At 41.3% G+C, this 13,690-nt stretch overlaps 1 protein-coding gene across 3 annotated transcripts in view; it reads left to right on the forward strand.

The window, feature by feature from the left end:
- Nucleotides 1–13,690, forward strand: part of bbs9 (Bardet-Biedl syndrome 9) — a 174,094-nt gene that overhangs the window by 94,364 nt on the left and 66,040 nt on the right. For all 3 annotated transcript variants that reach the window (XM_005929500.3, XM_005929499.3, XM_042223965.1), the window contains one exon: nucleotides 6,556–6,805. In XM_005929500.3, the coding sequence (XP_005929562.1) occupies nucleotides 6,556–6,805 (250 nt within the window). The remainder of the gene's footprint in view (nucleotides 1–6,555; nucleotides 6,806–13,690) is intronic.

The raw sequence follows: 13,690 nt of genomic DNA on the forward strand, positions 1-13,690 counted from the left end.
ACACACACACACACACACACACACACACACACACACACACACACACACACACAGTAAAGAGGTCCAGTTTAATGACTACACCAGGTGGATGAGTTGTAAAAAAAAATTACCAGAGTATTTATGATAGGATAACTGTCCATAGAGGCCAAAACCATTTTTTTTTTAAACCAGGCTGTAAATATGCTTTTTGATGCTGTAAAATTGGCCATTTTAACCTGGCCGTCTATGGGGAATGTCTCCCTTCTGGAGCCAGCATGAAGTGGCACCTAGAGGAACTGTAAATTTTGCCACTTGTGCATTTGCTTCATTTTCAGCTCTGGAGTTTTCCGCTTGGTTTCAAAACAATGACATTTGAAGCTGAACTTTATTTTGGGGATAATGATGAAGTCGCAGGTAGTGGAGCTCATATTGAACAACAATTGGTGTCCACTTTAAAAAAAATCATGGTGCACAGCTCTGTGAAAAAACATTGAACATGCACCTGTTGCTGCACCTCTGAGACTGAGATTGTAGAAGACTGAAATATGAAAGTTGAGACATTTTGACAAAGGAGATACTATACACAGCAATCTCTGCTCACTGAAACGCAGAATAACTAAAATATATAATGCAATACCAAATGACCCATGTCACTTTCATATTATGTGATTGGAAAGCACAAAGAATGGCAAAAATCTGTGGCAAAGTTTATGCTTCTCAGGATATTTGGAATTAAGAAGAGGAGTTCTTTTGAGTGCAGGCTCATTACACTGCTTTTTATCTGAAAGAAAATAGAAATATTTATAATAACAAGGTCAAAAACAAGGAGGAGGTGGAGAAAAAAGGAGAAGGAGGAACACCAGAGGAAATGCATCTGTGGGGTATCTAACGAAACGTCTCATTTAGTTGCAGCCAAGCAGAACACCTCCTTTTTCTCTTCATGCATTCCTTCCTCCGTGTCCTCCTCCCACTCTGCGCTCTTTCCCACTTTTCATCCTCATCTCAATCCTCATTGTTTTTCTATTCTCTATTTTTTACACCAGCAGTGTTATCACTCTCCATCATCCCTCCTGCTCTTTTTTTTCTGTTTATACCATAGTGCATTCTTTACCCTCTTTTTCTCACTGTCTCAACACCTCCTGCTTCTGCTTTACTTTCTTACCTTCCTTCTCTCATTATTTTCCTCCCAGTTTCTTGATACAGTCATAATGCCAGTCTTGCTCAGGCTTCTCACTCTCTGAACTAACACTATAGACCCTAAACTATACATCAGCCGTAACTTTAAAACCAGTGATACAAGGCTCCCTGTCCATGTCTCAACAGATATACAGATATAGCTCCTGAAAGTGTTTTGTAGCCTTAAATCACAAATGGTTCTATAAACCTTTTAACAGTGTTAAGGCATTTGAAAGAGAATTTTCCCATTCATGATATGGTGGGTGTTTTTTTTTTTTGTATTCAACCATAATTTTGGGGGTAGACAGGATAGACACTAAAGTTTGCGAATGCAATAACCTGAAAACATGGCGATATAAGAGAAACACGTATGTGAGAATGCTGTTTGTAGATTACAGCTCAGCATTCAATACCATCGTTCCCTCGAAGCTGGACAGGAAACTGCAGGATCTAGGACTGAGCAGCTCCCTCTGCAGCTGGATCCTTAACTTCCTGTCTGACAGACGCCAAGTGGTCAAACTGGGCAGCATCACCTCATCCCCCGTCACACTGAACACTGCTGCTCCACAGGGGTGTGTACTGAGCCCTCTCCTGTACTCACTCTACACCTACGACTGCACGGCTACTAGCAACTCCAACATCATTATGAAGTTTGCGGAAGACACTACAGTGGTGGGTCTACAGGGAGGAGGTCAGCGCCCTGACCCACTGGTGTCAAGACAACCATCTCACCCTCAACGTCACAAAGACAAAGGAGTTGATAGTGGACTTCCGGAGATGCAGAGAAGTACACACCCCCATCACCATCAACGGCGCTGCTGTGGAGAGAGTGAGCAGCTTCCTTGGTGTACATCTGGCTGAGGATCTTACGTGGTCAGTACACATAAACAACACAGTGAAGAAATGGTAAATGGTAAATGGCCTGTATTTATATAGCACTTTACTAGTCCCTAAGGACCCCAAAGCGCTTTACATATCCAGTCATCCATCCACCCATTCACGCACACATTCACACACTGGTGATGGCAAGCTACATTGTAGCCACAGCCACCCTGGGGCGCACTGACAGAGGCGAGGCTGCCGGACACTGGCGCCACCGGGCCCTCTGACCACCACCAGTAGGCAACGGGTGAAGTGTCTTGCCCAAGGACACAACGACCGAGACTGTCCAAGCTGGGGCTCGAAACAGTAACCTTCCGATTACAAGGCGAACTCCCAACTCTTGAGCCACGATCGCCCAGCGCAACAGCGCCTCTTCTTCCTCAGGAGACTGAAAAGATTTGGCATGAGCCCCCGCATCCTCAGGACCTTCTATCACTGTGCCATTGAGAGCATCCTCACTGGATGCATCACCACCTGGTATGGCAACAGCACCGCTTACAACCGCAAAGCTCTCCAGAGAGTAGTGCGGTGTTCTGAACGGATAATTGGAGGTGAGCTTCCCTCCCTCCAGGACATCTACAGGAAACAGTGCCTGAGGAAAGCGGGGAGGATTATCAAGGACTCCAGTCACCCCAGCCATAAACTATTCAGACTACTTCCATCAGGAAGGAGGTTCTGCAGTATCCGGTCCCGTACCAGCAGACTGAGAGACAGCTTTTTCCACCAGGCCATCAGACTGCTGAACACTTCATAGACACCTCACCTCCACTACTGGAACTTCAACATTATGCACTCCACACTGTATATAAATGCCACTTGTTTTCAAATTATTATGAAATAAAGAGGTTATATTTGTCCATAATTTCTTGCTTCATATTGTGGATCTGTAGTCAAACCACAGGTTTCTTTATAACATAATAGGCCTTCTGACTCTGAGAGCTTCTGATTGTCGGTAACTAGGCATTTACAGTAAATAGATGTATTAAAGTTGATTGTACCCAGAAGTTAAGGAAAGTAGCTGATGCTGTACTAAATCCACTCTTGATTTGGTCTTAGGATGATTGTGTGGGTAATGTTTCCCCCTGAGACTGACTGTATGGCATTGTTCTCACAGAGCCGTAACTCCGGTCTCTCAAATGACATTCGCAGTCTTGATGAGGATATCATGACTGCAGAGGGATTGCTTTTTGAACCTTTACCTGTCTCTTTGGGAGTCCTCCAAGGTTGTGTGCTAGACTCTGTTATAATTTATGTATTGCCAGCCTGTAATTCTGCAGTTACACCCAGGGTTTCTCCCTTTGTCAGACCTGATATTCCTGATGCAGTCCATAGGCTTTTTGAGGAAACTATTTAATAAGAAAAAAGAAAAAAAAAGGTTTGTCTTTGTTGGTACTTCAACAGTGGAACATTGAAACTATACAGGTTTAAAGGCAAAACTATTCATAACTGGTTCTGTTTGTCTAAGCTAATAATACCACATGTGCTTTATTTTAATGTGTTTGTTTGTAATGCGGCATAATGCGGAGTTAATGTATGACTCAAAAAATACTTTTCAGTCACGAAGTGTTAACAATTTAGCATCAATTTCTCTCACTCAGTGATGCGATTGGTATTGTTCTCACTGAATATCAGCTTTTTTGTGCACTCAAGAAAAAACAAGGTAAAAATGGCGTTTTAACATTTTGGATAATCATACATTCAGTGTTATTCAACAGGGTACTTTTATTTACTGATGTAATCCGTGTCTATACAGTGTCAATATACACAAAACTAAAGCTTTCCACTCTGAAGTGTTGGTAAAAGTTCAAAAAAGATTCCTATTTGCTATCATAAACACAAGGAAAATAGAAGCTCTGTCATGCTTCTTTGCTGCTGCACTTGTACAACTTCTCTTTTCAAAAAGTCTTCAAAGACGACCCAATAATACAAAACCTCTCTTGTTTCTTGGTACAGAAAACAAGTTCCTCTTCTATTTCTGCATTAGTGGGAACTTTGCCGTAATTTATCGCTCTGGCCTTGATCCAAAGCCGCTCAGCTCCACCTTTCTTTGCTTCCTTTCTTCTCCTTCAGGAGGATGAATGTCTGCAGTTTAGGTTTAGAGACGTTTAATTTTCTTCCGCAGCATGTGGAACGTATGTTTCAGCGAGCGCGTGCATGAGCATGCCAAGTTTCCACAGAAACCTGCAGTTATGTTGTTCCAAGTATTTGATAACCTGGTGAGGTATTGTTGTAAGAATAGGTCACCCACCTCTATCTCGCCTCCTCCTACCCCTCCTCTTTAATTTTTCTCCTTCCAGACTCGTCCAGTGTCTTTTCTTTACTCTTGTCTTTGCTCATCTTTCGGCTTTCCACATGTATAATTTTTTTTGGTGTCTGCCTTTCCCTCCATCATCATCTCATCTCCTTCAACCCCCCCGACCATTTTCTCTCTCGCTCTTTCGTCCTCTTTTGCTCTCTCTCTCACACTCCTGCATTCTCTCTCTCTCTCTCTCTCGCTCTTTCCCCTGTGTCTGTCTGTATCTCTCTGTCATCATCATTACAGGGTTGATTACCTGTCATTATGGCTCATTAGGGGCCTATCAGCATGGCGGCAGGCAGGAGAACGAGGTGTGTGTGTGTGTGTGTGTGTGTGTGTGTGTGTGTGTGTGTGTGGGGGGGGTGATGGTGGAGGGGTACCTGTCAACACACCCTTACCCTCCCAACACACACTCACGCACATACCGCATCATCCTCAGACCTACCCATCTAAATCACCCATTCAAATGAGAGATTCTGGGTTCACTGGTTTTTAGTAGGATGAGTTGGGTATATTCGTGTATGTATGCGTGGGTGAAGGATGAGAGATGGTGAACGGGGACAGCAAAAGACCAAACCCTCCTCACTGTTTTATTACTGTGGCTTTGTGTGTGTGTGCGTGTGTGTTTTCGTTTCTTTCGATTCTGAATGTCTTATCATTTTCTTGCTCTCTCATAAATTCAAAATTCAACAGGGCATCAAATTAAAAGGCTAAAATAGTTTATTCTAACTATTTGTCTCTTCTCCATCACCTTTCCAAAGTCATGCACTCGTGGTTCTTTCCTCCTCATTTCTTACTCTGTTTATGAGTGGATCTGCCTTGAATTAAGAGTTTAATGTATTCTGTTATGCAAATTTGTATCCTCTATTCTTTGCTCTAGCTTCTTTTTGCACCATCCCTTTTTTACTTTAGTGAAGCAGAAATCGAAACTCACACCTCCCAGTCTTAGTTCTACATTGCTAGTTAATAACAGAAACACAAGTTTACAATCTGATAGTATTTATTATTTTCTCTGAATGTTGATTTCTTGTTTCTGAAAACTTACTAAGACAGTTACTATAATACAGGCCTTCTGTGTCTATTATGTCATTCTTCTTTCAGCCTGTATCTCAATAATTTAAACGTACATTACCAGTGAAACGTTTGAACACATCTTCTCATTTAAGCGTTTTTCTTTATTTTTACTACTTTCTACTTTGTATATACATATTGAAGACATCAAATATATGAAGCAAGATATATGGGATTATGTAGCAAAGAAAAAATTGATAAATAACTCTAAACTTGTCTGAAATTTTAGATTCCTCAAAGTAGCCACCCTTTGCTTTGTTGACAGTGCTGCAAACCCTTTTCTTAATAAGGGTCATGATTTAGTCACCTGAAATGGTTTTCAGTTCACAGGTGTGCCTTGTCAGGGTTCATTTGGGGAATTTCTTGCCTTCTTGGTTGGGACCATCAGTTGTGTTTTAGTCACAGCTGACAGCCCTATTTGACCACTTTTAGAATTCATATTATGGCAAGAACCAATCAGCTAAGTAAAGAGAAACAACCATTCATCATTACTTTAAAATTGCTAAAACTTTGAATGTGTCCCCAAGTGCGGTTGCAAACACCATCAAGCGCTACGATGAAACCGGCACACATGAGGACCGTCGCAGGAATGGAAGACCAAGAGTCACCTCTGCTGCTGAGGATAAATTCTTCGGAGTCACCAGCCTCAGAAACCGCAAGTTAACAGCACCTCAGATTAGGGCCCAGATAAATGCCACACAGAGTTCCAGTAGCAGACATATCTCTACATCAACAGAGGAGACTGTGGAAATCAGGCCTTTATGGTCAAATAGCTACTAAGAAACCACTACTAAAGAAAGGCAAAAAGGAGAAGAGATTTGTTTGTGCCAAAAAACACAAGGAATGAACATTAGACCAGTGAAATCTGTGCTTTGGCATGAGATGGATCACAGAGTGAAGTCAAAAGGGGCAAACAAGTGCTCAGCATCTCTGGGAACTCCTTCAAGACTGTTAGAAAACCATTTCAGGTGACGACCTTATGAAGCTCATTGAGAGAAGAGTGTGCAAAGCAGTAAACAAAGCAAAGGGTGGCTGTTTTGAAAAATCTAAAATATTGAACATGTTTTGACACATTCAGTGAGAATCTACAATGTAAATAATCATGAAATGAGCGGTAGTGTATAAGGTAAGCTTCCTATTTCTTTCCACAGGGTTGGGAAGAGAGCTGTGATGCTGCCGTCTCCCACCTCCTACGGACCTGCTTGTCACAGAACCCCAAGGACCAGGCTACTTCTCTGGCGCAGACAGGAGGATCAGTGCTGGGCCTCCCCAGTGACACTGCCCGTCTCAAGAAGCACATCACCCTGCTTTGTGAACGAATCGGCAAAGGGGGGCGTCTCACCCTGGCCTCTGAGGCTAATGTCCAGGTCCCTGCTCAAGTCCAGAATCTCGCTGTTCCTGGTGAGTCATTGGTTTACTTGTCTACATTCCACTTAGACTGACTCAAAATTAGACTCAAAATTTCCTTTTTAATACATTTAGGACGGGATGAAGCGACCCTGAGCCATCTTTCAGTTATGCTACTAAATACTCAGGTTGCTGGGCTACTTCAAGGCCATTGCTGCTGTAAATTAGCACTGTATAAATAAAAATGAATTAAACTTAAGGTAACCCTATTTAAAGGTTGTTACTCTGCCTCTCTGTTGAGTTGTTGGTTTTAGTATTTTAGATAAATGCAACCATGGGATTATAGGATGGGAACTTCCCATTCATCATTTTAGTCAAAATACTTTAATTCTGCTGTCTCTTGCAGAAAACAAACAGTTCCAGCAATGTAAATACTGAAAGATCCAACTAAAGTATCAAAGAATTTGGGAGGGAACTGCATTGCTACCAGATTGCTGACTGAACAGTTTCAGTGGTGTGTGTGTGTGTGTGTGTGTGTACCCATGTGTTGTAATCTGTGCATGTTATACTGTGTGCGTGCTGGTGGACAGCCTTGTAAGCTGGTCCCTTGGTGCAGATTTTAAGGCTCAGCAGGCAAAAACACGGACCCTATTCATTTAACACCTTACAGCCAACACAGAGACACATATTTAAATGCATCAGTACACGCACCCTTGAAATAATATACACAGGTATGTGAAAAAAATAAGAAATAATACCACTACAAACAGGTATACATACACAGCTGCATAAGTTACACAGTGCAGGCACATGCATAAAAAATATACACTCACATAATTTTTGCAAGGTAGACACTCGTAAAATCATGCATATACATGCAAATACATAAACTCTTTCACTCAGGCACCTTATGGATCATTTACTCTTGGCAGAAGTTTTAAAGGACCTTTTGACAGATCATCAGTTACACTCTTCAAGCCCAACCCCTACTGCCTTTCTTACCTCCTTGTACTCTTCCTTCTCTTAACTCTCTTTTATAGTAAAAAACAAAATGTACACCCACCGGTCACTTTAGGTATTCTTTGCTACTATTGGGTTGGACCTTCTTTTGGCTTAATTCTTCATGGCACAGATTCAACAAGGTGCTGGAAGGTGCTCCTCAGACATTTTGGTATATATTGACATGACATCACACAGTTATTGTAGATTTGTTATCTGCACCTTCATGATGTGGTCCGTTTCACCACATCCCAAAGGTGCCCTATTGGATTTAGATCTAGAGGCCAGAGCTTCTTGACATGGTGCTGGAAACAGCTAAAAGAAGATGGGTACGCTGTGGTCATAAAGGGATGGACTAATTAGCAACAATACTCATGGGGCGCTGTGTCATTTAAACGATGCTCAGTTGGTACTAATGGTCCCCCACGCCCTTACAAAAGGAACAGCACCCTGAACTGTTAATGCAAGACAGGACGAATCCATGCTTTCATGTTGTTTATGCTAAATTATGACCGTGCTATCCGAGGCAGCAAAAATCAAAACAAATCAGCTCTTCTGCTCTTCAACAGTCTTCTGTTGGTAACCCAGTGCAAAGTGTAGCCTCAGTTTTCTGTTTTTAGCTGACAAGATTAGAACCCATTGAGGTCTTCTGCTGGTTATTTGAGTTACTGTTGACTTCCTGTCACTTCTCAATCCCTTATCATTGGGTCAATAGATATATGTATTTACAGACAGACAAACAGACAACAGACAAACATCTTTTGTATGTTCAGTATTTTTTATGTCTAGTTCTGTCTGACCAAAACCAACCAAATTTAGTTTAAAATTCACAGTTCGATTCTTTTCAGTCAAGACATGTTCTGTCTTATAAAAAGAAGTGGTTAATTCCTGGAAATCTGCATATTTTGCTGGTGTGATTTATCAGTGAAGATGTGGCCTAATAGCATAGGGGACATGACAGTGCCTGGTGGTGCCAAATGGTTTTCCAGGACCATGTTTGCTTGTTTGCTTTTTATTTATGCACATTCTAGGGTCTAGGGACAACGCACGTTAATCAGCATAATTAATCAGTGTATGAATATGCAAGTCATAGCCGCAGTGTTTAGTTTAAATTCTTGTTCCCTTGCCAGATGTTAAATCAGCTCATTTGAGTTTACTGCAGAGTCAGTGCTGCTGACATTTACTGTCCAGCAGTTTTAAGGTAAATGTGTAAATGTGCATGGCCACATGAGGAAGTTGTAATCCTCCACATACACCATGAGATTTGTGGATCCATTTGTTTTTGAGAATTAGTACTGTACTGTGTGTGTGTGTGTGTGTTTGTGTGTTAGAGAGAGAAACAGAGAAAGAGGTCTATAAAGTGTTAAAGGCATGTTTATAAGTGATTATAGTGATTACAGTAATTCGGCGCATAGTTCAGTGGAGCCGAAGTCGGTCAATAAAGTGTGTGTGTGTGTGTGTGTGAGAGAAAGACAGAGAGAGAGAGAGAGTGAATGTGTTTGTATTTACGTTTTCTTGTCATGCGGTCTCTCCTTTCTCTTTTGGTCTTCTGCCAAAATTGACACAGATGTAGACACCACACACACACACACACACACACACACACACACACACACACACACACACACACGCTGCACTGCAGTAAACAGGCGTTCGCTAACCCTGTCAGATGTTGCTTTTTAACCCGGCCGTAAACATGCACACTTGTTTACGTTTCCAACAACACCGACAGCAACCGTTTTACTCCAAGACCACAGAAACACACACAAACGCATACACACTGAAATACCGCACAATAAGTCTCACTTCATTGGTAGGGAAACCCAACAAAACACACACACACACTTCTAAGCACATTATCGTCTCTGCTTGTCTTTTCCAGAAGTATAGAGAAGGGAGGACCATGTTTGGTTCATGCTGGTTGGTCAAATGCTCAAAATCTGGTTGAAGGCAAACTTTAAAATCTTCGTGGATTTCATTTAAAAAATAAAATCTGTTGCAGTATGCAAAATGTATTAATGAGTTGAGCACTTAATGAGAATAGAGCCCATTTGGTCAATGGATAATGAAATATCTCTCTTGTAATAAATTCTTGTTCTGGACGTCACTTCAGCTACTGGAAAATTACAGGAGGTGGAACGGGCCGTGGAGTGGGAGCTCGGAGAAATCTGGTGATGCATATCCCATATACACTATAAATACTAGTATTCCAGTTACTAATTACCGGTTGCTATTTACACAGGCGGCAATGTTTAGAAACACAAACCAGCAGTTTTTAAAAAAAGTTAATCTAGTTTTACTGTAACCATTGATCTGACTTGTTCCACTGTATGTTTTGGTTTATTGGTTTCTGCGTACTGTAGTCTGTGAAGTATAGATCTAAATCTTGTAGTATAGTAGCATATGCAAGCCAGATATAACAATTACAGTATATCAATACATAAAGGACATATTAGGAACATTAGTATATTCCAACTGGGTGTGTAGTTTTATCTGGCTAACATGTATCCCACCGTATCTCTTGTTGTCTATATGTTTCTCGCTGCGTCATGTGACCTTGTGTCTTACCCTGATGACATCATTTGGACCAACTTGAAGCTTCAGCAGCTGTACTTTGTACACATACACACACCTGCTGAAATCAGGACTGTTTATCACATGGTTCATTAGTCAGCGCGCTGTCAGCATAGCTCTTCCTTCAGCTAAAGAGGTGTGTATATAGATGCCTGCTCCCACCCACACACATACATACACTATCTAAACAAGATGACAAGATGAAGAGTTATTTGACTGCATGAGCAATATTTTTTTTTCCACAAAAAACTCATTATTGTCATCAATCCCATCTGTGTGCTATGTCCTGTTTATTCTGGTGGTTTCTTCACTGAGGAATCTGCAGTTCATCTTGTATATTAGTCTTTTTTTTAATCAATGGCTGATCTCTTGTTTATCTTATTCTGTTGTACACTGCTGTTGTTGTTTCTCTTCTCTTTTTACGTTATGCCCCATGTTTCACTAATGAATCAAACCCTGTTTTATTTCTAGCATTTAGCATTTTAACATCCTCACTTTTTTCTTTCTTTTACACTCCTCTCCTAATGAACTCAGAAGAGATTGCTTATATTCACAGTCCAGTTAAAGCAAGCAGACACTCTATATACACACACACACACACACACACACGCACACACACCCCTATAGCACAAGTGTGTCGCAGTTATTTTCACAGTGTTCCACTGGTAGCTGTGGTTTGGGGCCTGCATCTATTTTAGACTTAAAGAGAGAGGAAAAGATGGGCTGTGTTTGCATGAGCATGCACACACATGTATGTCTGTGTGTGCACGTGGAAGGTCAGAAGACACAGCAGAGATTGAACTACATGCACTGTGTGTAAGTGTAGGTCATGTTTTGTGTGTGTTCTTGTTCAGCTGTCTTTGTTCTCTTGCTGTGGTGTTCAAATTGAAGAGTTTTCCTCCACAATGCTATATATAAAACAGCAGAGTTCTATTTTTAGAAGAGATTGAACAGTTTACTGAAATTTGTTTAGTAATTCACACTTCGAGTTAGACTTTGTTTTTTAGGCAGAAAACTATAAGTATTCTTTCCTGAGCTGTTAAATATTCGTTGCCTAAAATTGCTTGTTTACATTTGTTTTTAGTTTTTAGTGATTTTATTGCAGTAGAAAAAAAATGTTTGCGGGAACGACTCATAATGGGTTTTTTTTTCGAGGTGCTTTTGCGGTACTCATATGTGGTTTGTAAGTTTAGACTGTGAAGACTAGACAAAAGATACCAGGTGTCTGATTCAAGCACACAACTTTTTTTAAAGAATCACACTTCCTGGATTTTGATGTGTGTTTGCAAAAGAATGTTGCTTTGAGGCTGTGTGTGTGCAGAAATGTGCAGGTCTAATGTACTGAACATTTATATATATGTGCGTACAATTATGTATATTGACGGGGGAAGAAACGTAAAAGCCCACAGCCAAATTGCTGGTAACCACAGCGGCATAGTATCACCCCCATCTTCAAACCGCAGCCCAGAATAAAGCAGGAATGCACTGGTGTCTCCGTACTGCAAACCAAGAAAGAAATGTCTATTGAAAGCATCTTAACCCCTCAACCAAGCTGCCCAAACTGTTCCAAAACTGTCCTAAAGCAGCCCCAAACTGTCACAGACTGGCCCAAATGGTCCCACGCCGTCCCACAATGTCTCAAATCATCACAAAATGGCTTAAACTTTCTTCAAGCTGTCCTCAAATTGTTGTTAAGTGACCCAAACCATTCCCATATATATATACAAACAGATCCACAAATGCTCAGATTGTCTCTTAGGCTGAACACATTTTCCAAATGTCCAAGACAATTTCCCCAACTATGTCTCCTAAACTTTTCTTATACCTCCTAATAAGCACTAAACTTCTATTTGTTTTGGGTTTTGTTTTGTTTTTCAGATTCAGGAGTTGTGTAGATATTTATTGTGTAAGCACAGAAAATAGAAGCTCCATTGTGTCTTTAACAGGCAGAAGAGCTGACCATGCCGTTCCCATTTGGGAATCCATTCAGAATGAAGTATAGCTTATGATAACTGTTATTTATACTGCTAATACTACTCATGCTTACACTTTTTCTGCTATTGCTAGTAGTAGTAGTAGTAGTTATATACTTGTTATTATAGTTTGTGGGTGGCCTATCCAAACAATGATTAAATAGGCAGTCACATCTATTCTATATTCTATTGCTAGTCTAAATCTTAAGATTCTCTAAAACTGATAGCTCATCAAATGAGATAAATATATATATATAGACTAACTGTAACAGAGCACAACGTCACAACTCTAACCAGGTGGTATAATACCTACTATTTACAGAATGAGGGACAGGCTGGAATGTGTTGGAGGTCAGTGGTAAGAGACAGTCTGTGTGTTTCAGAGTAAGTTGCTCCAGAGGTGGGCTATTTTCTTACCTTATGTTGATGTGAGAATCAGGTTAAAACACATACACACACCCACAGATCCACACATTCCCCGTGAAATTGTAAGACAGCCTTAGAAAAACACCTTCCCAATTAAGAGTGAGGCATATCCCATTTCAAACAACTGGGAGTGTGTGTGTGCGTGTGTGTGCACGCCTCTCTGTGCATGTGAAGCCACAGGCTGTGCTCTCACCAAAGAGAACAAGATTGGCTTTAGAAAAGGCCAGGATAAATATTAGAGAGGACTTAGGATAATCTGCACTCACACATACTCACACAGATGTAGACTCGGTGGGGGAGATGGAGACACACACATTCTCAGACACCTTAAGGTAGACGCAATGGCAGACACACACACGCACACTCTGCTCTCACACATGCACAGACACACACACAAGACAAAGGAACAATGTGTGGCGTGCACATTAAATGAAAGTACCGTGAAACTGGACAGATTCCTCAGGGAGCCGCAGAAATGGGGAGAGAGGGAAGGATGATAGGAAGGAAGGAAGTGAACGAGGATCAGAATATGGGAGGATGAGAAATAAAGTTGGAAGGAGACAGAAAAAGAAGGGAACTGAAGAAAAGAAAAAGGGATGAGGAGTGGACAGAGAATGACAAAAGGAAGTAAAGGAGTAGAAAGAACGAAAGATCAGATGGCGACAGGGATAAAAAGAGGAAAAGGAGACAGAGAGGGGAGTAGAGGAATGAAGAAGCGATGAAGAGGAGACAAAAAGGGAGGGATGGAAAGGGAGGGGGAGGCTTGATGAGGAGACTGTGAGGTAGGACAGAGAGAGACAAGGCGTCCAATTCATCGGCCTCAGGAGCTCCCTAAATCCACACTGATCCATGGGATTCTAGCAGGGATTTCGTCACGCAGACACAATCACTCCTCTCACACATCCAGGTTCTCTCTCTCACACACACACACACACACACACACACACACACACACACACACACACAC

This window comes from Haplochromis burtoni, unplaced genomic scaffold (assembly GCF_018398535.1).
Source record: "Haplochromis burtoni strain Fernald_Lab_line unplaced genomic scaffold, NCSU_Asbu1 Contig_124, whole genome shotgun sequence".
NCBI lineage: Eukaryota > Metazoa > Chordata > Actinopteri > Cichliformes > Cichlidae > Haplochromis > Haplochromis burtoni.